The sequence below is a fragment of the Charadrius vociferus genome, unplaced genomic scaffold (assembly GCF_000708025.1).
Source record: "Charadrius vociferus isolate BGI_N301 unplaced genomic scaffold, ASM70802v2 scaffold183, whole genome shotgun sequence".
Lineage (NCBI taxonomy): Eukaryota > Metazoa > Chordata > Aves > Charadriiformes > Charadriidae > Charadrius > Charadrius vociferus.
In genome coordinates, this window is record NW_009648250.1 from 4,746,962 (window position 1) to 4,772,349 (window position 25,388).

Consider the following 25,388-nt stretch of genomic DNA (forward strand, 5'->3'; position numbering starts at 1 on the left):
CAGGAACGCCATACCTAAATAAACCATTATTTTTCAAGACTTCAAAATACAAAATGTGTTAGCTCAGAACAGACAAGGATCACCAGCACATTGACAAGAATGCCAGGATGTTTTTTTCCGATATGTGCTACCTTGTGAGGCAGTGGAGATCTTGACATTATCAATGGCCGAAGTCACTAATAACTTTCTCAACTCTGGACTACTCGATAGCCTTCCCAGAAAGAATTTCAAAAGAATAAAAAAGAATAATCCTGAATTAATGTCTCCATTTGACATCCATGACGTTAAACTTTCCCATGACTGGACTTACCAGGAGTATTGAGACAATTTTTTTCTGCATGGGTAAATAAAGGAAAACAGGTTTCAGCAGCTCCAAAAAGCAACAGACCAAACATTTTTTCAACCAGCATTACTGATCAATTACTGACCAAATTGCCAATTTCTGGATTTTGTGGAGGGAGGAAATGGAGTAGGAATTTTACATCTGTCCTTTATGGGTATCTGTGGAAACGCCATTTGATTAAAAGGACCTACACTATTATTCCTCATATCTGAAAGGACAAGGGGAACAAAAGTCAAATGCTTTACTACAGATGCAAGCGCCAATGACGGCTGATCAACAGCAACTGTGGATAATAAACATTGTAAAGCACTTTTTTTATCATTTAATCCAAAAAGCTGATGGACTGCAGGCACTAATTTTACCATGTTTTAAAAAATACAAACTTCTTCTAGCCCATCCATAAAGTTCAAATTTATTGGATGGATAATGAAAGGAGATAAGAAGTATTTTTAAGGGCTTGTGTTTCCATAGCCCAAATTCTAGGTGCTTTTACTGGTACACTTAGAAGACACCTCTCACATGACTATTCCTCTTTGCCAGATCTTCTCTGCTTATTTGTGCGTTGCAGCTGCAAATCACGTTCTGGTTTCTTCAGATTGTGAAAGATGGATCAAGCTAGCACAAAAACAATGATTTTTTTTTTTTTTATTGTCATTAAAAGATGACCCAGCACCTCTCTCACACTGAATAATGGCACAGTATATGTAATAATTGGCATCTGCATACCATTGTTTTATTTGATGGCTAAGGAGCCAGCAAAGATTATGGCGTTCCCTTTTTGTCTGTATTACCATAAAAATTTTGATTTCTCCTTTATTAAATTTTTGAGAAAAAATACAAAAGTAAGAGGAACAACTTGATAGATTAACAACAGCCACTAACAATGACAGCAGAACAAACTCAAGAAAACAAATCATCTAGATTTGGCTTTTATCCCCATTTTTTTTGACAATGCAGCACAGCTGAGTCTTCTTATTTGGCCTTCATGGTACCTTCTGGGTAAACTGTGTAGTGGGCAAAAACCAATACAGGGACAAACACACACAGTTAGCTCCCCACATATGAGAAAAGGGCACAGTAGTTCAGTAGCTAAAATTTAAAAATAATTCATGACCAACTACAGTTATATAGGCATTCACTAACATCTTCAAAAACATTAGATATTATCCTGCCAATTTCAGACATAACATCTAGGAAGAATGTGACACAGTACTTCCCAGCAGTTTCTATTTCATGTGGCATCAACTTTTCATACTGGAACAAACAATTTTTTTGATAGACTATTACAAGATAGAGAAAATAAAGCTAGAACTCATTGATATGTTGGACAGCCATTAATCTGCAACAGACATCATCTCTGTTATTGACTTAACATTTACTTTGGGTGGAAGAAAAGCAGACATTTTCTGCCACACAATAAAAGATTTTTCCAAAGAACAGGGAGCAACAGCCTACCACAAACAGAAAAATGATTCATCAGAAGTGGCCAACAAGTTTTGAAGAACACTGCAGGACCATGTGAGTGACAAAAGCATCTTTCAACCAATGGTATCAAACGTCCTATTAGAACTAACAGCAGGAACATATCATAGAATAGTTTGGGTTGGAAAGAACCTTCAAAGGTTATCTAGGCCAACATGTCCCTGCAATGAACAAGGACATCGTCAACTAGAGCAGGTTCCTCAGGCCCCATCCAACCTGGTTTTGAACACTTCCAGGGATGGGGCATTCACAACTTCTCCGGGCAACCCGTTCTACTGGTTCACCACACTCATTGTAAAAATTTTTTTCCTTATATCTAGTCTGAATCTACCCTCTTTTAAAACCATTACCCCTTGTTGTATTACTACAGGCCCTAATTTCTTGTCCCCATCTCTCTTCTAAGCCCCCTTTAAGTACTGAAAGGCAGCAGTAAGGTCTCCCCAGAGCCTTCTCTTCTCCAGGCTGAACAACCCCAAGTCTCTCAGCCTCTCCTCATAGGACAGGTGCTCCAGCCCTCGGATCATCCTCATGGCCCTCCTCCGGACTCGCTCCAACAGGTCCCTGTCCTTCTTATGTTGGGGGACCCAGAGCTGGACACAGCACTCCAGGTGGGGTCTCACCAGAGTGGAGCAGAGGGGCAGAATCACCCCCCTTGACCTACTGGCCACACTTCTTTTGATGCAGCCCAGGATATGGTTGGCTTTCTGGGCTGCGAGCGCTCATTGTCAGCTCGTGTCCAGCTTTTCATCCAACAGTACTCCCAAGTCCTTTTCGGCAGGGCTGCTCTCAATCCATTCACCCCCCAGCCTGTATTGACATCAGGGCTTGCCCCAACCCAAGTGCAGGACCTTGCACTTGGCTTTGTTGAACCTCATGGACCCACTTCTCGAGCTTGTCCAGCTCGCTCTGAATGTTAGAAATGGTTCAGAGGACACATTAAATTCTGACCTGAAGCCCTACTGGTTATTGCAGTATTAAAAACTGCCTGGTTTTAAATGTTTCACAATAAGTGATTTTTTTTTCAGTTAAAATTAAAAAGATTTGCAACTGGATGTATGTGGCTATTTTTTTTTTACACTGAATGAAGTGAGAAAACAAATAACAAATACAATTTCTTCAAATACTGTATTAATAAGAACTGTAAACTAAAGTAAATTCAGTATGAAATAGATGAAAAAGCTGACTAGGTAAGTTATATAGGAGGCAGCTAAGAAAGAACCATTGTAAAGAAGTCCATAAATGAAATTTCAAAAACCTCACAAAGCATTACTCCTTGAAAGAACCGCTGTTTGTACTAGAAAAAGTGTTAAAACTCTACAAGTCCCTGTACATTATGAATTCTGGTGACAGAAATTAGCCACCAGAGGGAGCCCATATAATCTGGTACAAAGGACATCACTGTACAAAGAGAAATTTCAGATATGCTAATTGCCTACATTTAAAAACTGGTGCTGTAATTTTTTTATAGTCCATGCAATAAAACAGCCCTCCACAGCACTTCATTTCAGATTGGTTCCTATTTTTACAGATATAAATAAAAGCAAGTGAACTCTGCTATGAAGAACTTTAGCTAGAATATACTGAAATAAACTACAATACTTTGTTATCCATTACCTTTTTAGTTTATTTTGTTAGCAAAATTCAGTGTTTCAGGAAGCAGGCCTCTATCTAACTTAGTATATCAGCCCACAAATATGGAAGGGAGAAGGCCTACATAGTCCTGGGGAATATTAAAGTGTTTCCTTCAAAAAGATTTAGGCCTGGAATCTTAAACAACAGTGACATCTATAAGACTTTTTTGTACATTTGTTTTGTACACCGAGTCTGTATCATATTTACATTGAATATTTAAATTTATCTGAGGAGCCATCTCGTTCTCCAAATTAATTAATTTGCCTAATTAATTAGCCTAATTAATAAATACATCACACACAGAAAGACTTCCATTTGCTCCATGACTTAAAATACCTTTCTATTAAGAACAGTTGTCAAATGCAGAAAAGTATTTTTTTAATCAAGAAAAAGTAGTCCTCACCACACTAGATGTTTCAATTTCATTCTTAGAAGGCTGATACATCACTTTGCCTTCTAAATCTTTGTAATTGTCAAAGCTATATGATTCTAAGTTAATAAAATTAATACAATAGAAGCAGTAACCCTAATTGACATCACTAGTGGTCTGTGTTTCTAGTCTTTGACATTTCATAATTTCTTGTGAATTTGTATTCTTTTACTGCTGAATTTGCCCGTGCTTTCCCTCTGCACCATGACTGCTTTACAAAGTTGAAATCAAGACAAGAATTTAACACTGTAAAAGAAAATTCAAGGTGCATATATTTCCACACTAAACACACTATCTTTCCTCGGAATACTTTGCTATTAAAAGAGTTGAAGAAATGACATTTCCTATGCCAAAAGCTTTTATTTGACCCCAGAGAATACAAATGGGATTTGAGCAACTCTCTAAAGCAGAAGGTAAGTACAGAGTGTGTATAACTTCTCCCACTAAATTGAAAAGTGAAGTGTTACTTTTCTTATGTTTACTATGTTGTCTAGCAAAAAAAGACACTAGTAACATGGATGAATTGAAGTGCACAGTGCTCTAGGGTACATTAGCAATGTAACCCAAGGAGTCAGAATCCTAAATACAAGGTGGAGATCCCTGGCCATGGTATCTTGGCAACAGCTCACGTGTCTTTGTCAGACCAATGAACTTGAACCCCTGAAGTTCTTAATTTTCCTTTCTTAATCTTTGCTGAAAAATTGCAAACCAGACAGGAAACATCTGAAAACTGTTCCATATACAATCTTACCTCAGCGCACTCAGCAATCTGCATTTGTGGATCACAGAAAGAATATGAAACAATGTTATGTTAAAAAGACCTCACAGAGGCATTGTAAGATACCTAGTCATCATATTTAACAATTTAATATAAATTCTCAAGATCTACTCCCTTATGTACATCCTTGCTCCGAAAAAAACCTCCGTGCCTCTATACTAGACAACAGAGATGCTAGTCAGGACTCTGAGTGCTGAAGAAAACAGGAGTACTACTGAATTCCTGTATTCATACAGCTAATGACGGTGTGTTCATGCCCAGATATTAAAAGCGAACTCTTCATTTTTCCTGTAATGCTAGATACACAGTACTGTGAGATTGTCTTTTTATGCCAGTCTGGGAAAGTCTTATACACCACACCCAATAAGCAGTACTTTCAGAAAGTAGTACTCAGTTTGCTGCTGAGTAAAGAAACAATCTACATACAGTCTTTTAAAATGGGTAAGTTTGTAAGCTAATGAAATAAACGGATGCAACCTTTCCAACAGTTCAATAAGCAGCTTTATAGACATCTGTTCTGAATATATCCATAAATTTATACTAAATAAAGTTTTGAAATATAATTTATGCAGAAACACATAGCAGACAACACAGTTTGTGCAAGAACCTTGAGTTCCTTGACAAATTTCACTGATGTACCACAGAACAGTATAGTTCAAAACCTTCCTTGAAGGTCTGCATAGAGGGACTCAGAGCTATAAATTACCATGCTTTATGAACACAAATACTACACCTACATAATAAATTGTGTTATCAATTCATACAAATAATTTAATATAAAAGCTAATGAATTCTGAGAATTTGAAACTCTAAGTACATTAAAAATATAACACATTAACAAACAGGGGTTTGACCTTTTATTAGGAGTGGAAATCTACAGTTTTACAACGAACATTTCCTACTCTGTTATTTTTAATCTCTTACCAGGTCTTTCCTTGCCAGTTCCTTTTGACTCAGCAAATTTCTGTATTAAACTCTCAACGGTAGTATTTGTCATGTTATTAATAAACTCTTCGTGCACCTTCAAAAAAACCACACCACACACAGAATGAATTTACACACCAGTAATTGAAAGAATGTAATTAACTTTAAGAAATACTTTTCTCTACAGTTAAAGTTCAAAATACTTCCCTCTAAAATATATTACAGGGCTTCCAGAGAACAACAGGCATTTTATCAAGGAAATTCCTCCTTTGCTTTAGTATCAGGAAGTGTGTGTCCAATACAAATACAAATTAAGAATGAAAGAATACAGCTTGATGATGGGTCTAGGATTTACTTCCATTTCTTCCACCTAAACGACTTGTTTATGTATCATTTACTGAATTTTTCAGCAACACGCCCCACTACAATGTCAGGAAGACAAGCAGTCTCTTAAGCCAGCACCAGTTAAGGGTGTGAACTGTTCCTACTGTATTATCACAGCTCCCACCTGCTTGAGTAAAAGCAGTACTGTTGTAATGTTTTTGTTCTGTCAAAGGACCAACCACATGTTGTTAATAAAAATTTTTCGAACATGTATATACTTTAGAAATAAATAGCATGACACTTGTGACTATCATTCATTAGCAGAAAGCCTCGAAACTGAGGAAAATAGTGTCTCTAAGTGTACACAAATAAAACCACACTTCAGAACACCTAAAAATTAAGGACAAGTTATAAGGATTATTAATAAAACAAACAACGTATAAAGAAAAGACACTATAAAAGCTTCTGCCACTGAAGATCTTTTGCTCATAAAACCCTGAGTACAAAAAATTTGGAAACTTTTCAGAGTGATATAATTTCAAGTTTTAGGCAAAGAAAAAAAACCACAAGTATCCCAACCATGTGTGAAATAAGTGCTAATTTAACATCTACTATACACTAAAAAATTCTTCAAAGTGTAAAAATATTTTGTTTTCTGTTAAGAGAATATTTATTTAGACTTATTCTGTACATTTTGCAACGCTGAACTTATAAATGCAACAGGAAACCATACAAATTTGAGCTTATGTTGAATTTACCGTCATTTGAAATGGGATCTTGTAATAATCACAAACACAGTAAGAAATATTCCACTTAATCATTAAGAAAAATACGTAGCATAATCCAAACAAACAAATGATAATATAAAATTACCTCTCCTATTTGTAAATGAATTTCTTTTATGGTATTTGACAACGATTCTATAATCTCTTTCATACGAAGGAGATGTGTTTCTTCAATGTCTTGAAATTTCTGTAAACCAATACAAGCAATTAATCATAATGAAAATATTTCTTAAAATACTAAATCTTAAATTTTAATAATTAAATACACTAAATAAAAAAAAAAGCCAATCTGAAATATTTTTATTATGGTAATTACAATGTTTAAGAAAGGAAGGTGTGGAATTAACAGAGCTATGAAATAATGTAGTTTAAAATATACCCTTTTAAAATCATTATCCAATTTTATCACTTACTCCTTAAAATTTCATCTATATTGATTTTTTAAGAATCTGACCTATTTCTACCAGAAGAAAATAGGGTTAAAGGGTGTTTTTCTAAAAAAAATCTCTTTATTACTGAAGAGTCTCGTTTTTTCATCTAAATCCAGAAATCTTATTTCTGCATGTTTTGCACTTCCTTCTTAGCACCCTCTTCTCCTGCTCATAATATACACATGCTTTCTTTTTATCTAGATAAATTTATATAATTTGCTTCTTTAAATATAATTTGTTTGATTTTTAAACTCACCATATATAATCTTTGTAGTTCGTTCCATTTTACTCAGACTTCCAGCTGACAGCCATTTTAAAATAACTTCCAATGTTTTCAGTGACCCCTTCTTAGCCAAAGATCAGAACTAAAAATGTCCCTATCCTCCCCAACAGTCAACCATAATTGTCTTGAAATCTTTGTTTACTCCTGCTCTTTCCTAGTTCTCTTCCTATTTCTGTAACTGCCCTTTCAAGTGTGTCCAAACTTTGGAGCACCACTTAATCCTCTCTCCAATTTGCACAAGCTTCTCTGAAGACCATCTCCACATTTCACACCTCCTGCTACTCCGATTCAAAAAAAAAACCTTCATACAGATAAGTCAAATATCTTAACTTCTAAACTCTCAGTCTTTCTTTTGCTGTATTTACATACCTCTCTAGCCATCAATCAAGCAGATTAAAATTATTTTACCATTCTCCTGTAAACTCTTCTCTATAACCAATATCAAAACAGTTGGCCATTCAGAGATTTATTATTTTTTTTATCTTATGTTAGTGGAAAGCATCCCTCTTCCCCAGTTGTCTCCTTATTTCTTGTTTATTGTTTCATACTTAAGATTTAAAGTCTTTGAAGAAGAGACATCCTGGCCTTGTAGAGGACATAATATAAAGAGGTCCTGATCAAAGAATAAGGCTCGGTAGTATAATACAACCACATCATTTATATCCCAGATATAATAATTAACCAAATTGTTTATTTTCACTTTTGAAAGATCAGTCCATTTAAAAAGATGTACTGAAATGAATCTGTAATGTTAATGACCCAACATATGCAAGCCACTTCTTAGTGTTTTAAGCTACAATACAAATAAAAATCATCAGCAAGATCTTTAGCTGTCAAACTCAGTATACACAGCTTAAGTAAGCATTACTCCTTTTTACAAACATGTATGTTTTCCTGTAAGTTTTATAATGTGTTTTAAAAATGAATTATTACTTATTCTGAAACTTTATTTATATGCAGACTGCTCAACAGCAGAATCATCCAAACTCAATTCTACTCAGTTCTAGGTAAGACAGAAGACTTGTAAAGAATAATTTAGCACCTTCAGCTATTTGATCCTTTCCAATAATTGACCATGCTAGGTGATTTTAAAAAAAGCCTCTAGCAAGGTGGAAAATCTGACAAATAAGAAATCATGTTTTCTTTGCAAAGCATAGGAATTGCATAATACAACTATGGGTTTACTGAGAAATATCTTGCAACATGAGGAATTTCTGTCAAATCCAATTTCTAAACAACAGTGAACTGTATTTTCTTACTTTTGTAATCAGAATAAAACCTTCCATGTTTATCACAGCAAAAAAAGGTAACCTGAAGTTCAGGATTAGGAAGATTGCATGTTTCAAAATTCATCCTCTCAAAATCATGTATCACGAGTCACTTCACTTTGAAAATTTCAGGTTAGATAGTAAATGATGAAAGAAGGAAAACACATAAAATTTATACCACAAGATCATTCGAGTTTAACGAAGAAAAGAGGACAGCTAAGTGAGGACATTACTATATCATTACCTAGAATAATGCCACAACAATTCAGGATGTTTGTCCTCAGAAGAATAGTATGTGAACACAACAGGACATATTTGAGCTAAGCCAACTGATTTTGCACTGAAACAGCTGAGAACATTCACACTCCTCAATGATTCTGGTTTTGGAACTAGTATATTTCAAGTGAAATGCAGTGTAAACTAAGATAATCTAGGGTATGCTTCATATAGAAGTGGGTTTCCACATAGTCATGGGTGTAGTTATTTTTCCTGTTGCATCACCTTTAGAATAGCCTTCCTGCAACCAAACTGTAGATGCAGCTACACTGCTATACTTAAATTCCATAGATACTACTTATACTGGCAAAATGGCAATTTTCGCTTCCAGTGTGGACAGGTGGGGAAAATTTCCAGGTGTCCATTATCACATTAAGTGAAAATGCAAATTTTAAGTTAAAGAGTTGCAGTTAAGGAACTAAGGGCGTTTAGACCAGTGTGGTTTGAAGTGAGAGGTAACTTTGTAGCCTTTTTGTATTGGGAAAAAAACCAAACCCAAACAAAAAAGATCTTAACTGCCCTCCCCCACCCCCACCCTGAAAAAAACAACACCCCCCCCCCAAAAAATGCCACCAAAACCAAAGCAGCCAAAAAGGATGATGAGGTTTTCCCAGCTGTAACATCCAATAGAGTAAAAAGATTTTTTTTCTCTCTCTACATCTCAGCCTGGTTTAAACACATAATATCTACCTAATAGCACAAATAAGAAAGCTGAACAAAGAGCACCTTCATATTCTGTCTGTTGATACAAAATAATCTGTTACTTTTCTCATTCTTTTTTTGTAGTGGATTGTTCAAATGGATTTTTTTTTCAGTACCTAATGAAAAGCCCAGCTAGTTTGCTTGCTGAAAAGCCCTACATTTTGCTTTGCTAATTCACTGACAAAATCCATTTTAAATACTCTTCTTGTTTATCTTCTGTCAGTTCCATAGGAGAACTACTTTTCATTACTCACGGCTTTCTTACTCACAGGGGACAAGTTTACAGTGCAATTTAGCAAGGCTGGCTTATTGAAATCATATTTGTTTAATTTATTCTTATTGTTTCAGAGAGCAAAGAGACAGCAGACAGCTTTTGTGAAACTAAATGATGATTTAAAGCAACCTGGCTGAACTTGCTCTGCAGTGGATCAGAAGCATTCACAGGATCTATTTCAGTGGGGGTTCAGTAACTTCCAGATCAAGGTAAATAACAAAACAGGGCAGGAATTTCTTGATCCAGAAGAGCCATACTTGTACATGACTTGAGACAAATGAATGGAACAGGTCAGTATTTTTTCTGGTATTACTTGATCCCTTTGTAGCAAAAGGTGGGGTCTACAGCAAAAGTCAGGCTGTGCTACAATTTATACAAACCTCACAATGATGGAGCTACTGGAACACTTAGTGAGCAAATACAACAGTTACATTAACAGAAACACTAAAAAAAAAATTACCATTTTGGGTAGCAGCAGTATGTGCTCACATGTCAGTCTGATTCCACCAACTCTTATTTCTGGAAACTCTCCAGGAAGAATGTTACACTTCAATAATTCTTTTGTTGCTATTATATTATACTTGTTTCCAAGAATTGTTTCAAGATACATATTAGTTAAGCTTAAAAAGGTTACCTAGTCCCAAAATGCTCAAGTGATTGTAATCACAGACACCAGTTCCAATCCTAATCCCAGTCAAATTGCCTACATATAACTGATATGCAAATATTTTAAGTTACAGTGAGAGACACACAATGCAAAGGCAACAGATACAAATGTGTAAGCTGCACACATATGCAAGTGAGTCCAGGTCAGTGTCACCCATTAAAACAGTTTAAAGATGCCATTCTCTGCTCCTGGTACCACTTTGCCTCTGCTTCTGTGCCATTACAAATCCTTGTGTGATCTCTTAATAAACCAGACCACAGGTCTCTTCTGGGTTAAAGCCAACCTCCCTTCATACATTAGTTTTAGCTGGATTAGTACTACAAGGTAGTGCCTCGCAAAAATACTTGACGGAGGAAGAAGCATGGAAATAGAACAATTGTTACTTTTGACAGCAATACTAACTTCAAACATATATTGAAAACACAGCTTCACACATCAGAGGTGAGAAAGTACAACAGGCCTAGACCATGGTACCCATGAATTTTCCTCTTGAACCTTTATTTTTAATAAAGCCTTTTTATACCACAGAGTAACTGCAATCATCACTGTCTTACACTTCACAATAAAAAAAAAAAAAAAAAAAAAACAACATTAAAAGTTACATATTTTTTAAAAGGAGAGAAAAACTATGTACATAACCAAATTGAACTCAAACTGAAAAGAAAAGCACAGGGAATACAGCTCCTCCAACCAGAATCAAGTCAGGTTAATGCACAAGATACCTTCTGCAAACTCTTCAAGGAAAGGTTGTCAAGACTCCTAATGTAACAGTTATGCTAAAAGCAGAATTTTGCATTAGCATGCCTGCACTTCTTTGTTGCAAATGCCTGGAATCGGGGGTGGGAGGGAAGACTTCTGGTATGTGATATATGTGGCATCCTTTCTCTAACAGCTGTGTTGAGTATCTATTCAGAGACGAACTAGATCAAATTCTAATGAAGTTCTCAAAGTAGGAAAGTAGTTTACAGTTCAGGATACAGCAGCTTTTTACGTGTCAGCCTACACCACCCCCATGCTGTGAAATCTTAATTTCCAAGGGGTTAAGGAAAACCCTAACACTTTCCTACTTAAAGATATAATTATGACTGAATCTACCTAATAATTCCATTTATGCCTAAAAATTAATCTTTGAAACTAATGAAAAGAGCAAAGCATTTTCTACCAAAAAGAAAATTACTGTCTTATAAAAGCTTTACTACACCAAGAGACATACACAAATAAATATGCCAACCAGTCCTCAACTGACTACTGAACGTAGAAACAATGAAGTTTGCTCTTTGAAACTTGGGGAAGTGGAAGAAAGTCTGCTATCAAAAGATTTGAAAAAGAGACTTTAAAATGTGCAAGAAGCAGCATATGCAATGATACAGAGAACTTGATATCCTCTGGAATACAGATTAGAAGTCTTTAAAAAAACCCAGAAACTTGATCAAATGTAAGGCTTTTCTCAACCTCAGGTAAAACCTGGGAAGACACTTAAACAAGCTGTAACTAAAGTGTTTTGCTGGAATGATAATGAAAAAAACATGATGGATCCCAATAATAAAACTCCTACAAATGAGTTCTGGGTGCTCAGCAATTCACAGGATTTCCCACATGATCACAGTGCATCTACAATACTTCCAGGAGTTCATTTTGTTTTCTTCCTAAAAATTTCTGCAAAAAGTCTTTCTAGAGTGCTAGTGCTCAACTGTGTAATTCAACTACAGTGCCCTCATAACATACACGGTCAGTGTTTGGCCTTCAAACATACTACTTCTGACATTATTGTTCCTATCAGTTTCCAAAGGAGATCATTCTATCTTGAACCAATTTTTCAAAAGCTTTGATTTCAGGTCTTCAGACATGAAATAGCATATATTTATATATTTTAAATACTATTATTTGTAACACTTACCTGTGCCGTCTCTGTCATTTTATGTTCAAAATCACATTTAAATGCAGCATATTTCTCCACGTATAGTTTATAGGTATCTGTAGCCTTTTTTGATTTAACTGCTGCCTGTAGATCAGTACAAAAAAGTGTCAAATGTCACACATACAATCTGATCCAAGGTTTTTTAAGTCACTACAAAAAGAAAGCCTAGGATGATCTACAAAAAAAAAAATATTCAGGGGCATATCAAAACAGTGAAATGTTGTAACAAAATTTCTCCACCAAATAACTCAGATTCAAGCCATTAGAGATTCCTATTTAAAGCTGTACACAAAACCACATAAGAAGGTAACAAAGCCATTACCTCACTTAAATGCCTTCCCCTTATCAGCAATGACAAAATTTATAATATACTTATTTTGAAATCAAATTTGTATCACTTAAGTTAACTAATTAGCTCTTGTCAAATATTTAGATCTGCAACAGAAAAACAGGAAGAAAGCAGGGCTGGAATACAGAGCACACAGTTATTTGTGCAATTCTGAAAGAGTCAATTGTAAAAAAAAACCCAAGGAGGTGCAGTTCTCTGTTAGAAATGAACAAAGAAATTCAAAAGTACTGGTGTCCCATCAAGGGAAATATTAAGATTAAGAGACATTTGAAAATGAAGTTAATGCAGAACATACTGATGGCCATATTTATGCAGCTCAGTGTTGTTTATGTTGTTTTATGTTATTGTTTTGTCCTTTTTGGCTTTATAATGTATTGATTTTTATTTTCATTACTTGTTGCTAATAAACCAAAATCATCTTTCTGGGAGTTTAATATTCTTAAAAGACAAAGCAAACTACAGCAGAATCCCAATATTAAATGGAGAACAAAACTGAATGAAGTGATTGTTTGGGGTAGAGAAAAAGTTATTTTCAAAGTTTATAGCATGACAGACATGAGACAGAGTTTTCCAAACCTTTGATATCCTCACTATTTCTAAGTTAAAGCCAATTAAAATAAAAATCATCCTGAACATTTACTATGCTGCAAGTACAAGGTGCTCTATCAACACTTGCTTTTAAAAATAATTAAGGCTGCTTTGCAATAAGATGATTCCAAACTTAACCATTGACAAGGAAGGAAATGCCAAGTTTCCTTCCCTTTTGGCAAGTTTTTGCCAAAACCCCAATTTTTTTTCATAAAGCATTTTGTAATTGAAACATGGGATGCATGGGATTTTGACAAAACCAAAACATTCTCTGTCTCTTGTAATCACATTCAATGGTGAGCAGAATCTGAGTGTTATGTGCTGAAGAGCATCTGCAAAACCCAACTACTCAGCAGGACAGACAAAATGATAAAACGTGAATGCTGTATGATTAACTAGTAATCTCTTCTGAAAACAGGATGTGTCTATTCTCAGGTGCAGCAATTGCTAGAACTCTATTTAGCGGATTTACAGTAAGTGAAATAATAAGGGTCAGTCAAGAATTTTTTGTCAAGTCACCATAAATAGAGAAGTTCACATGTCAGAGAACAACAGGAAATTACTACACAAGTTAACACTAACTTTCATAAAAATTGCAAGGTCTCAGATACCTCCTCAGATTCTTCAATACATTATTTCTTTAAATATTTGGCTTTGTAATAAGCTGTTAGCATATTGGTGCAGATCCCTAGCTTTCTGATAAAGTAGTTATTCTGTGATTTTGACAGAAAACACTTTTCATGTTGTGCTAAAAGTATAATAAACCTATTCTCTGCCAAAGGAAAAAAAATTAATACATTTTTGTCACCATATTTCTGAAATTACAAGTGTAAATTTGAATAAAGACATGACTGAAGAGATGGGATGGTCATAGTTACCCGCTCCCACTGGAAACATTTTTAAGCACTTGCAGAGCATCCTATTATGGCCTAATGGGTCAAACAGCAACGGCATAAAACAGTAAAAAATGACCTTCGTGCTTCCTCTTTCTCCCTTCTCATGTAGGTATCAGTCAGACTGAAAATTTTTTTGTTTCCAACTGAACAAGGATAGCGTTACATCTTAAAACCAAGCCTTTCATCAAGTCAACTTTTCCTACTGAAAAGTTTCAATCTGTTTACAAGCATTCAGAAAAACTATACTTCGAATAGACTGGCAGGAAAACATTTGCCAACCCACATACTTCTGATTCATGTCTAGAATCCAACATTAACTGTCATTTGAGACATAAGCTAGGAAAAAAAGCTAGATTTATATCAAAGATAAAACAATTAGAACATGGTCAAGCGGATTACTTTTGTCATCAGTGAAAAGACAATAACTGACTCTATCTGCTCCATCAAGACAGCAGTATAAAAGGCACTAAGATCACTCTAACAAGAATTGAAATGGAAACAGGCAGAGGAATAAAGATTTAAAAAGAGAAGACATAGTTAGAGACAGGGAAACATGACCTCTTTCCTCTACTACTTAGCTCCCTGAAAACAACAAAAAGCTACAGTGACGTCAGCAGGTTGAGGGAGGTGATCCTTCCCCTCTGCTCAGCACTGGTGAGGCCATACCGGGCGTGCTGTGTCCAGTTCTAGGTGGTCCATGGCAAGAGAGACATGGACATACTGGAGAGTGTCCAGTAAAGGGCCACTAAGATGATGGAGAGACTGGAGCATCTCTCCCATGAGGAAAGGCTGAGAGAGCTGGGACTGTTCAGCCTGGAGAAGAGAAGGCTCAGGGAGGATCTTTTCAATAGATATAAATACCTGAAGGGAGGGTCCATAGAAGATGGAGCCAGGCTTTTTCCACTGGTGCCCAGTAACAGCAGCAGAGGCAATGGGCACCAACCGAAACACAGGAGGTTCCCTCTGAACATCAGGAAACGTTTTTGGTTTTGTTTTTTTTTCAAACCTGAGCCCTGGCACAGGTTGCCCAGAGAGGTTGTGGAGTCTCCATCCTTGGAGATATTCAAAAGCTGTCTGAATATGGTCCTGGGCAACTGGCTCGAGGTGGCCTTGCTTGAGCAGCAGGGTTGGATAGGATGACCTCCATAAGTGCCTTCCAACCTCAGCCATTTTGTGATTCTGTGAATGGATCAAACTTCCCACTAATCCAAGGACAGTACTAAACACAACAACAATATATTCATCCCTTGGGTTTTTGGTCTATGAAATTGGAACCTATTTGTGCTAAATTAGCACAAAAGAAATGTTAACTTGTTTTTTTCTCAATGGAACAGATTTCAAATACTCATGTAATTACCCACTTTGTCTCATTGAAGGGGCAACACAAAACCTCCTACCCCTTAATTCAGTAACAAGGGCATTGAGTGTTAGCCCTTTCAGAGCAATTCACTTACTAATACAAGGTGAATGTGTTACTGATTGACAACACGATGTATTAAAGTAAGATGTCACAGAACTACCTTATCAACTTCTCTCTGTGTTGCTCCTTCCTTCTTCAAACGTTCTTGTTCGACACACTTTGCATTGTAGTTTTCCTTTGATTTCTGTAAAGCCTGAGTGATACTTTGAATATTTTGCACTGCTTCTAATGTTCCCGAAACGTCTTCTTTAGTCTGCCAAATATCACATGGTTGTCAAACTCAAACCATTTTCACTTTGATGTTAACAAGTCATTGGACATGCATAAGAAAAAAATTACAACCTTTTTATAAACTTTGATTTGCTCATCTCCATACTTGTGAACTTCTTTTATTAGCTCTTGTAATCTCCGCACAAGGTCCAAGTGACAGCTTGCTAGTTTTTCTGTTGAGGTTTTGAAAACATCCCAAACTGGTGCAAATGTCCTAAATTGAGGAAAACAGTATTTAATGTTCATCTGGAATTTTCACTTTTAATATGCCTTTTTTATTTAATAGTGCTAAAGTATAACTGATAAATTTACAGAAGTTCACTTCTGCTCCCAGAACTGAAACAAACAAAAACCCCAACAACTGCTATAACTTCTTATTAATGTTACAAATGTACTTGGAATCCTGTCCACTAATTTTTCCAAGTTTTATGTTTTACCTGTATTGACCCTATCAAGTAATACACAGCAAAGATCACTTAATCTTTTCTATCACCAGCACACAATAATGCCAAGTGGTATTCCTAAAGATGATGAAAGAGCAGCTCAAAAAAATTTAAGATGTAGAAATATTTTTTACATGTACACTTGAATAGTACAAACAAATCAGAAATTACTTGGTCAGTTAAGTTTCTAGTTATCTTACATCATTATAGCCACAAGATGCAGGAAAAGAATATCAGCAAAGATGGTCTGCCATGAAAAGGGATTTACTGATTAACAGAGATTAACTGTATGGCAAAGGAAGGTGGCGGACCGGTTCAGATTCAGGTTTCTATACCAAATTGACTTCTCCATCTATTCTAAAGATACACTCCTACCTCAGTTTCCTGGTTAATGCTGCTGAAAATTTAACACTATACATAGCCTTTAAAGCACTGATACCCAAACTAACATGCAGATACAGCAACAGATGGTATAAAATTATCCACTGACAGAAGCTCCCCATATTTCTAGCTATGATTACTACAAATAAAAAAAATTTAGTCTCATTTAAAAAGTCCGAGTTCTCATCGGCATAATCTTTCTAATGAAAAAATACCCATTATTCCTTCCACTTTTTGAAAACATACCCCCATGTATAAAACTTTCATTAAACTACTGAAAAAATTTATTGAAAAGTCTCATTCTTAACACCTCTGAGGACAGAGATAACACTCCAGAAAACAGAAATAATAGAAATAAATAAATGTACTGCCACATTTGCAGACCATATGCTCTCTCTTCAGAATAATTACCATAGCCTTGGAAGCACAGAATAAAAAGTCACATTTTTTATTATGTCTGAAAAGAACTCAACCTTAAACACAGAGGAACAGACAGTTCCCCTGTGTTTGGCCTTTGCTTTTTTTTGAAACTGTGAATAAAGAACTGTACTGTCTTTGTTTTTGTCATAGCTAACAATCGCTTTTAAAGAACTTTTAAAGAACTAACAATCGCTTTTAAAGGTGGCAAAGTTATGCTACCTTAAACATCAATAAACTATTCAGAATCAAACTTGATTCTTAACACATATGCAGTTATTTATTTATGCACACTCACTTACCCAAGTTGTGTGTAATTGCTAGCTGATTTGGCTAGTTTTGTCATTGACCTTGAATATGCCTCCTCTATTGTAGCCCTGTCAAAGAAAGCCATCAAAACCACAATTGAAATGTTGAAGATATTTGAAGACAGATGAACATGCATTCGAAAGGTGCAAAACAGAGGACGTTTTACTTTAGCTGAAAATGACTCCATGTTAATGACTGCCCCCCCCAACACTATATGCAAAATCATACAAGTATATTTTTAAAAAATAATCTAAAAACCCTGTGACAGAATGTTGCAGGAACAGAAGCAAGTAAAACCTAGGGACTCAAGACTTGAAAAAGACAATTCCTTCCTTCGTATACTTTCTGCTGTTCCACTCTGCCTTTAACATTCTTTAGTAATAGTCAGAACAAAGTGACATAACAATCACCTGCCTAGGATGTCTAAACACCAGAGATTTACAAAGCAACAAAATCAAATATATTTGTAATTAAAACATTTAGATAAACAAACTGAATGCTTACTGAGCAATCACATTAAATAAAATAGGGTCTTGCCTAGTCTTTTTGTAGGGGGGGAGGGTTGGTTTTTCTTCTGTTTGTTTGTTTAACTTATTTGCATAGTGATACTTGCATTTGGAAAACAGTAAAATAACATGCAATGAAAAGTATTGTACTCTACTCTTTATAGTAATTTTTAAAGAAGATTGTCTCAATACATTCTCATTTATTTTGGAAAACATCTTCCCTACATAAAGTTTCATTATATTTTCCTGCACTCAAACCCACTTTTTTTTTCACTTGTCTTTTGGAGATTCAAAATCCAAGGGTCAGCACAGATTTCCTCCTTAGAGCCTCTGCTGGGGCAACTGCCATGGAATAGTAGTCACACACAACATATCACAGCAGTGAGTCCCTGCAAGTCCTTCTCCCATCAGTCTCCGATTACGAAGGTAAACACACGCACTATTTTAATTTTTCCCCCTAAATCAATATTCAATATGTAGTGTCAATTCAGATTCAGAAGCATCCTGGATTTGAGTAAATACTGTAATTTCCTTTTCTTGAAAATGCAAAAGCTTAAAGCACTTTCTTTCCTGCTGTGTCATACCTTTATTCAGGGACAAAAGAGAGAAAAAAAGGGAGATGAAGAATTCATGTCTATCTCAAGTTGTACTATGACTACAACCACCTACTGCTGAGGCAGAGGTTTTTATTTCTCCTTTACAGCAACACTTTGCAAGCAAAAATAATTCTCTTATGAAAATATGAAGCAAAGTAGCAGTAGTCATCTGAAACAGAGGGGCACGTATTTAAGCCTACTGAACTTCCAAAATAACTATCCAGTCAGTTGGACAATCGGTTGGCAGAAGGTGTTTAAACTGTAAACCGCAGTAACTTAACTATATTTTAAATCTCACCTACAAACAACAGCAAAGGTATTCACCATAAAAAAAGTCAAACAACTTTACCATCCTTCCACATAGGTACTTATTTTTTATTACAAGAAAAAGTTGAAGTTTCCAAGGTTTGGAATTCTTACTCACTGCAGAGTGACAAGCACATATGCAGACACCCAGAAGAGACATTGATGTTTTTTTAATTACCATTATGAACAATATTTCTTGATTAATTAGCTGTAGCTTCTATCAAGGCTTTCCAGATTTGATAGCTCAGTCTCTTTTTTTTTTTCAAACACAAGATTTCTCACCAAAATCCACACCTCTTTTCTTTGGAGCAATTTACAGCGTACTTACCTGAGCAATCTCCACAAAACTGGAGTTCCACAATTTACCAGGCAATATCAACACACAAGTTACAAACACTGACAACTGAAAGATGTTGTTAGTGACTAGTTGGGCGTGTACGTATACATTTGTCCTATCACCCGACTTTCCAGAGAACTCTGATGTACAGGTAACACACTATGAACACCTCAGTAAATGAATTTTCATCCATTTGAAAATCTGTCTTTGATTGGAATCTGTTAAACATTTAAAAGTTAAATGGGAATATATACATAAAAAACCGATCAAGGAGATTCTTTTTATGACACTTACAGGCAAGTGGTGCAGAAAAATGTTTGAAAGACTTTTAGAGAAAAGCGAACACAATACCTATTAAGTTCCTAGCTGAGCACAGTGGCTTCTTACATGTAAACAGTTTAGGTGTTAAATACACACAAATGCAAGACAGTTCACCTACAAAATCTTCCCAGTATTTAAAGAAAGAAAAACTGTGGGCACAGCCCAACCTTCTTACATTTTCACTGCTTTAAAAACAAAATTTCTACATGCTTTATCAAAAACAGAACAAAGATATCTAACTTTCAGCAGATAAATAACCTGCCCCACTTAAGATTTACCACCATCGAGCACATTGCCTGCCAATAAATTTCATCTTTCAGTAGACATACTTCTGAACCACAGATCCAACTGTCCCTCAGTTGTTTTAGTATTTAACCATTAACAAATACTCAAAACCAAAAATGCAAAAGTGAAACAACACTGCTGAAAATTGAATTGGTATTGACTAACTGAACACAGCCAAAGAGGAAACCAGCTCCTTCTAGGGATATCCAGTTGGAACACCAGATGCAATACAGAAATATTACATTATTACAATTGAACACATTTCGAACATTTTTGTTTTTTTCAGAGGAAACATCTGCAATTTCGGAAGGTTCTTACATAAGTTTTGAAAGAAAAATCTTTAATAAAATCCTGAAGCTGACTATAATAAAAACAAAATTTCCCACATCCTACATAATTTTTATCTGTTCATGACTATTTCTAAGGCTGGAGAAAAGGGAACAACAGACTATTCCCTGATGAGGCTGCACACAACCAAAACACTACTCTGAACAGCGCAAGTAACAGAGACAGACTTCATACAGACGTGTCCTTTATGCCCTCTGTAGAAGTCTGTACCTCCAAATACACTCAACCATTTTTCCTTTCTCTTTGAGATCACTCCATAAAAAAAAATCAAATTCTCTAGCTAGTCTGAAGACTCCAGCAATCCTGACTGACCAGGTGACTACTGTTAAACAGTACACACAAAGGTTAAGTACTTTAACTTGCTGCAAGTGTTATCACCAACTCAGATCTGTCTCCTCTATCTATCCAGCAGTTTTCACTTTTCACTCTCCACTTCTGAAAAAAAAAGGCCAGTATGTTCAAAAGGAATGGAAGGACAGATGTGAAGAAAGTTCAAATGTATGTAAACTTAGTTTTCACAGGGAACAGTTCAGAAAATCAGGTACATAAAAGTCAGTGCATAAAAACAGTACATGTAGGAGGCTCCTAATAAATGTTTTTCACCTACTTACATATTTCTAGAGAAAAACAGTAATGCAAACCAGTATTCAGACTATAGTCTGTGGCGGAAGGAGGGGAAAAGATAATTGCGTGCAACACGTTTTTGCAGTAAACAAAGATGCAAAATAGAACATGGTCAAGATAACTGGACTATTGTAAAATATTGTTGAAGTACCACCCAATCAAACTTCTTCTGAGATCAAGAATTCGACCCATGTGAGTAAGTGTGAGCTACTGCATCGTATTTATTTCCTCGGAAATCAACTGATGTCCCACAATAACTTCACAATGGTATGAAGGGCTTCACTGTCTAGATATGGACAGTCGTAAACATTTTTACTGAAGTGAGGGCACCAAATATTTAAACTCCATCTATTCCTTTGAAACTACAAACTATATGCCACAAACCACCCCTAGCTCAGACTGACACTGATCAGTGATTCACCCCTCACTTGGAAAGAAATACCTATTTGGCATTCAGCTGCTTTTTTTAGTTGCAGCCTGGCATACTGAGATGCATCAGTAAAGTAGGGCTGAAGAAAACACAACAGAACAGACAGGATACCAGATTTAATACCCTGATGGGAGAAAGTCACTGGAAAGGACTGAATTTACTGCTGCTACTCTGCATCACTTACAGATGTTTTCCAATCTCAGGGCAAGTTGCTCTTAAGGAACTATATTGAAGCCTTGTCAAATAAATTAACAAGCACTAAGATTGTAGTAAATCTCAGAGTGTTAATGAGAACTGGAATTTTTCATGTTTTACTACAATGCTGTAAGATGGCTGCATATATCTTTGGCACATCCTGATCCATGCACAAGGACAGAAAATACATTTCTTGATCTCTCATTGAGGCTAGCCTATGGGACCTGACAAGATGCATGCTAGAGTCCTGAAGGAATTGGCTCATGCAGTTGCCAAGCTACTCTCCATGATATTTGAAAAGTCATGGCAGTCAGGTGAAGTCCCTGGTGACTGGAAAAGGGGAAACATTGCCCCCATTTTTTAAAAAGGTAGAAAGGAGGACTCTGGGAACTACCAATCCGCCTGCCTCATCTCTGTGCCTGGCAACAACATGGAACAGATCCTCCTAGAAGCTATGCTAAGGCATGTGGAAGACAGGGAAGTGACTCCAGACAGCCAGCATAGCTTCACCAAGGGCAAGTCCTGCCTGACTAATCTAGTGGCCTTCTATGAAGGAGTGACTACATCAGCAGATAAGGGAAGAGCTACAGATGCTGTCTGCCTGGACTTCTCTAAGGCTTTTGACACTGTCCCCCACATCCTGCTCTCTAAACTGGAGATATAGATTTGATGGGTGGTCTGTTTGGTGGATGAGGAATGGGGTGGATGGTCGCATTCAGAGGGTAGTCGTCAATGACTCAAGGTCCAGATGAAGATCAGTGACAAGTGGTGTCCCTTAGCGGTTTGTATTGGGACCAGTACTGTTCAATACCTTCATCAATGACAGACAGTGGGACCGAGTGCACCCTCAGCAAGCTCAGGGACAACACCAAGCTGAGCTCGGCTGACATGCCTGAGGGACAGCATGCCATACAGAGGGACCTGGACAAGCTTGAGAAGTGGGCCCGTGCAGACCTCATGAGGGGGTCCTGCATATGGGTTGGGGCAGCCCCCTGTATCAATACAGGCTGGATGATGAAGGGATTCAGAGCAGCCCTGCCGAGATGACATAGGGTTACTGGTTGATGAAAAGCCAGACGTGAGCCAGCAATGTGTGCTCACAGCCCAGAAGGCTGCATCAAGTGTGGCCAGGAAGTTGAAGGAGATGATTCTGCTCCTCTATTCTGCTCTGGTGAGACCGCACCTGGAGTACTGTGTCCAGACCTGAAGCCCTCAGCACAGGAAAGACAGGGACGTGTTGGAGCAGGTCCAGAGGAGGACCACAAAGATGATCAGAGGGCTGGAGCACCTCTCCTATGAGGACAGCCTGGGGGAGTTGTTCAGCCTGGAGAAAAGAAGGCTCTGGGGAGACATTACTGTGGCCTTTCAATACTTAAAGGGGGCTTATAAGAAAAGATGGAGACAAAATTTGTAGTAGGGCCTGTTGTGATAGGACAAGAGGCAATGGTTTTAAACTAAAGTAGGGTAGATTTAGAGTAGATAAAAAAAAGAAATTGTTTTACGATGAGGTTGGTGAAACAATGGGACAGGCTGCCCAGAGGTGGTAGATGCCCCTGGAAACACTCAAGGTCAGGTTGGACGGGACTCTGAGAAACCTGGTCTAGTTGAAGATGTCCTGGTTCATTGCAGGGGCATGTTGGACTAGATGACCTTTGAAGATCCCTTCCAAACCAAACTATTCTACAAATCTACCATTCTATAAAGTGGCCATGTGGATTCCTCAGGTATTCCCACATGGTCATTAATCTTCAATTTTAAGTTATTTAAACTTGTTTAACAGAAAAAAAATTAAATGTGTCTGTCTTGACAAGTCACTAGAATTAACTGGCAGAAACTTCAGTGGAGACATTTTTAGTATGTGTAGAAAGGTCCATATACTTTATTTATTGATTGCAAAGGCACATCTCATTTAAAATTTAATTTGAAGGAGCTTATAGAGTGAAAAATTACAACACCACATTCTTTTTACTAGGAATTTTGTGTAGAATGAACTGTCCAGTGTTATTTATGTCACTACAATAAAGCAAAGAATCCAAGCCAGATATAGCATCCAGTTATTTTTACTCATATATACTTAAATAACCTTTCACCTTAGGACCAGTATGAATAAAATGGATCATGCTGAAAGCATACAACATGAAGGAGATAAGAAGCAGAGTGTGTGAGAGAGCTTCTGATCTAAATATGGAGGTAAATCACAACGCAACAGGTATAAAACTAATAAAATTAAACATGTCGAGGTGATGTACAGCTTAGGTCTACGACTTACTGTTATAAAAACTGAGTGATTCCAAAAATTAAAGCAGGTCTCAAAGGAAACATCCAGGCACTCACAAAGATAACACAAGGCAAACATTTGTAACAGTCAATATTAAAAGTACAAGCTTGTGAAGTCTTATGCATTTAATGCTAAACATGAACAGTGTGATATCCCTCCACTCAATCCAATGCAGGATTTCACTGGAACCCTGTCTGGCTTCATGATGTGTTCTCTGGAATCGGGGATTCTTGAAACACAAGATTCCTTGGGTTGTGGAGTCCTTCCAACAGGATGCTACCCATCACACGTGGTCTCTGGAACTCATGCATTATTACTTAGTGGAAAGACTTTTGTCATTTTCTCCAATGCACTTTGAAACTATGCAAATGTCTGTGCAACTGAGTACCCGCCAGATTTGTGGTGGTTACATTTTGTAGAAATTTAAAAGAAATTCTTTGTTGAGATCTATTTGAGGCCAAAACTGAAATTTCAATGAAATATCCCAGAAAACAACAGCTGGTTTTTTTGGACAGCTTTTACCGCAAGAAACCTTCACTGAAACAGGTCCTCAATCAGACTCTTGCAAGCTTTTTCCATATGTCATCTGGTGTCAGTAACCGAATTAAGACAAAAGTCTGAAGCAGACAAACAATTAATTTTGTCCAGAATGAAAGTCTTATGTTCAACATAGCAGCAGCAGTCGTCTTTCACAAAGAAGAACTAAAAAAAGCACTAGGTCATCTGTTCTGGAAGTTGTCACGTCTGCAGATTTCAGTTCTGTCCTGTCCATCCCACAGAGAATATTTCTGCATATTATTTTCTTGTCCCGACGTCACTCCCTTTTCTTTAACAAACCTAGTTTCTCAACATCTTAATCTGAAAGCATAACTTTTAAAATCATACTAGCAGTTGCTAATAACCTAATTCTACATCTACGGCAAAAAAAAATAATTGGTAAGCTCGATAATTTTTGCTACTTTAAATTACTGCTTTTCTTCCAAACATGATGAAAAATTGGGATTAATTCAAGTAGACTGTTGGACACCTAATGTGACACTTCTAGCTTTTTACTCGTATTTTTTAATTCAAACTGGAAATATTAGAAGCTTGTTATTAATTGATGCTTAAGAGTCACTATTCAGTTCTAAGCAAATAGAAGAAACCTAGATATTCTTGTAGGATATAAAAGATATTTTAAAAATGGTCATTGATTTTTATTTATTTTGGATGTTACTGTTAAACATAATGATAAACTTAGATAAACCCCACAAACAGTAGATTAAAGAGCCAGGATTACAAAGGATAAATACCTACCTTTCTCTTATAAAGTCTGCTAAGTCTTTTGTTGACAAATGTCCATGTTTCATGTTGTGATAGAGGACATCAAAGCCATTGTTCCTTTCCCCCTAAAGATTAATAACAAGAAAGCAGAACTATGAAACACAACAGGCTAGAGCAGTTACAGAACAAAGCGTAGAAGGTATGCATTTTAATAACAGATCAAGTTCCATGAAGTGAATGATTTCTAATGCTTCAGCTTTTTACCAATTGTTGTTAGTTCCCTTCAATCCCCTATATGTAAAACAAACT

The 25,388-nt window shown here is 36.4% G+C and overlaps 1 protein-coding gene across 1 annotated transcript in view; it reads right to left on the reverse strand.

The window, feature by feature from the left end:
- The window catches only part of FCHO2 (FCH domain only 2), a 78,628-nt gene extending 53,430 nt beyond the window's left edge, over window positions 1-25,198 (reverse strand). The window contains exons 1-7 of the mRNA XM_009884266.1: window positions 25,113-25,198; window positions 17,584-17,658; window positions 16,113-16,254; window positions 15,871-16,023; window positions 12,497-12,601; window positions 6,787-6,885; window positions 5,590-5,686 (exon numbers count right to left, since the gene is read on the reverse strand). Of these exons, the coding sequence (XP_009882568.1) occupies window positions 5,590-5,686; window positions 6,787-6,885; window positions 12,497-12,601; window positions 15,871-16,023; window positions 16,113-16,254; window positions 17,584-17,658; window positions 25,113-25,165 (724 nt within the window). The 5' untranslated portion in view covers window positions 25,166-25,198. The remainder of the gene's footprint in view (window positions 1-5,589; window positions 5,687-6,786; window positions 6,886-12,496; window positions 12,602-15,870; window positions 16,024-16,112; window positions 16,255-17,583; window positions 17,659-25,112) is intronic.
- Window positions 25,199-25,388: the final 190 nt, after the last annotated feature.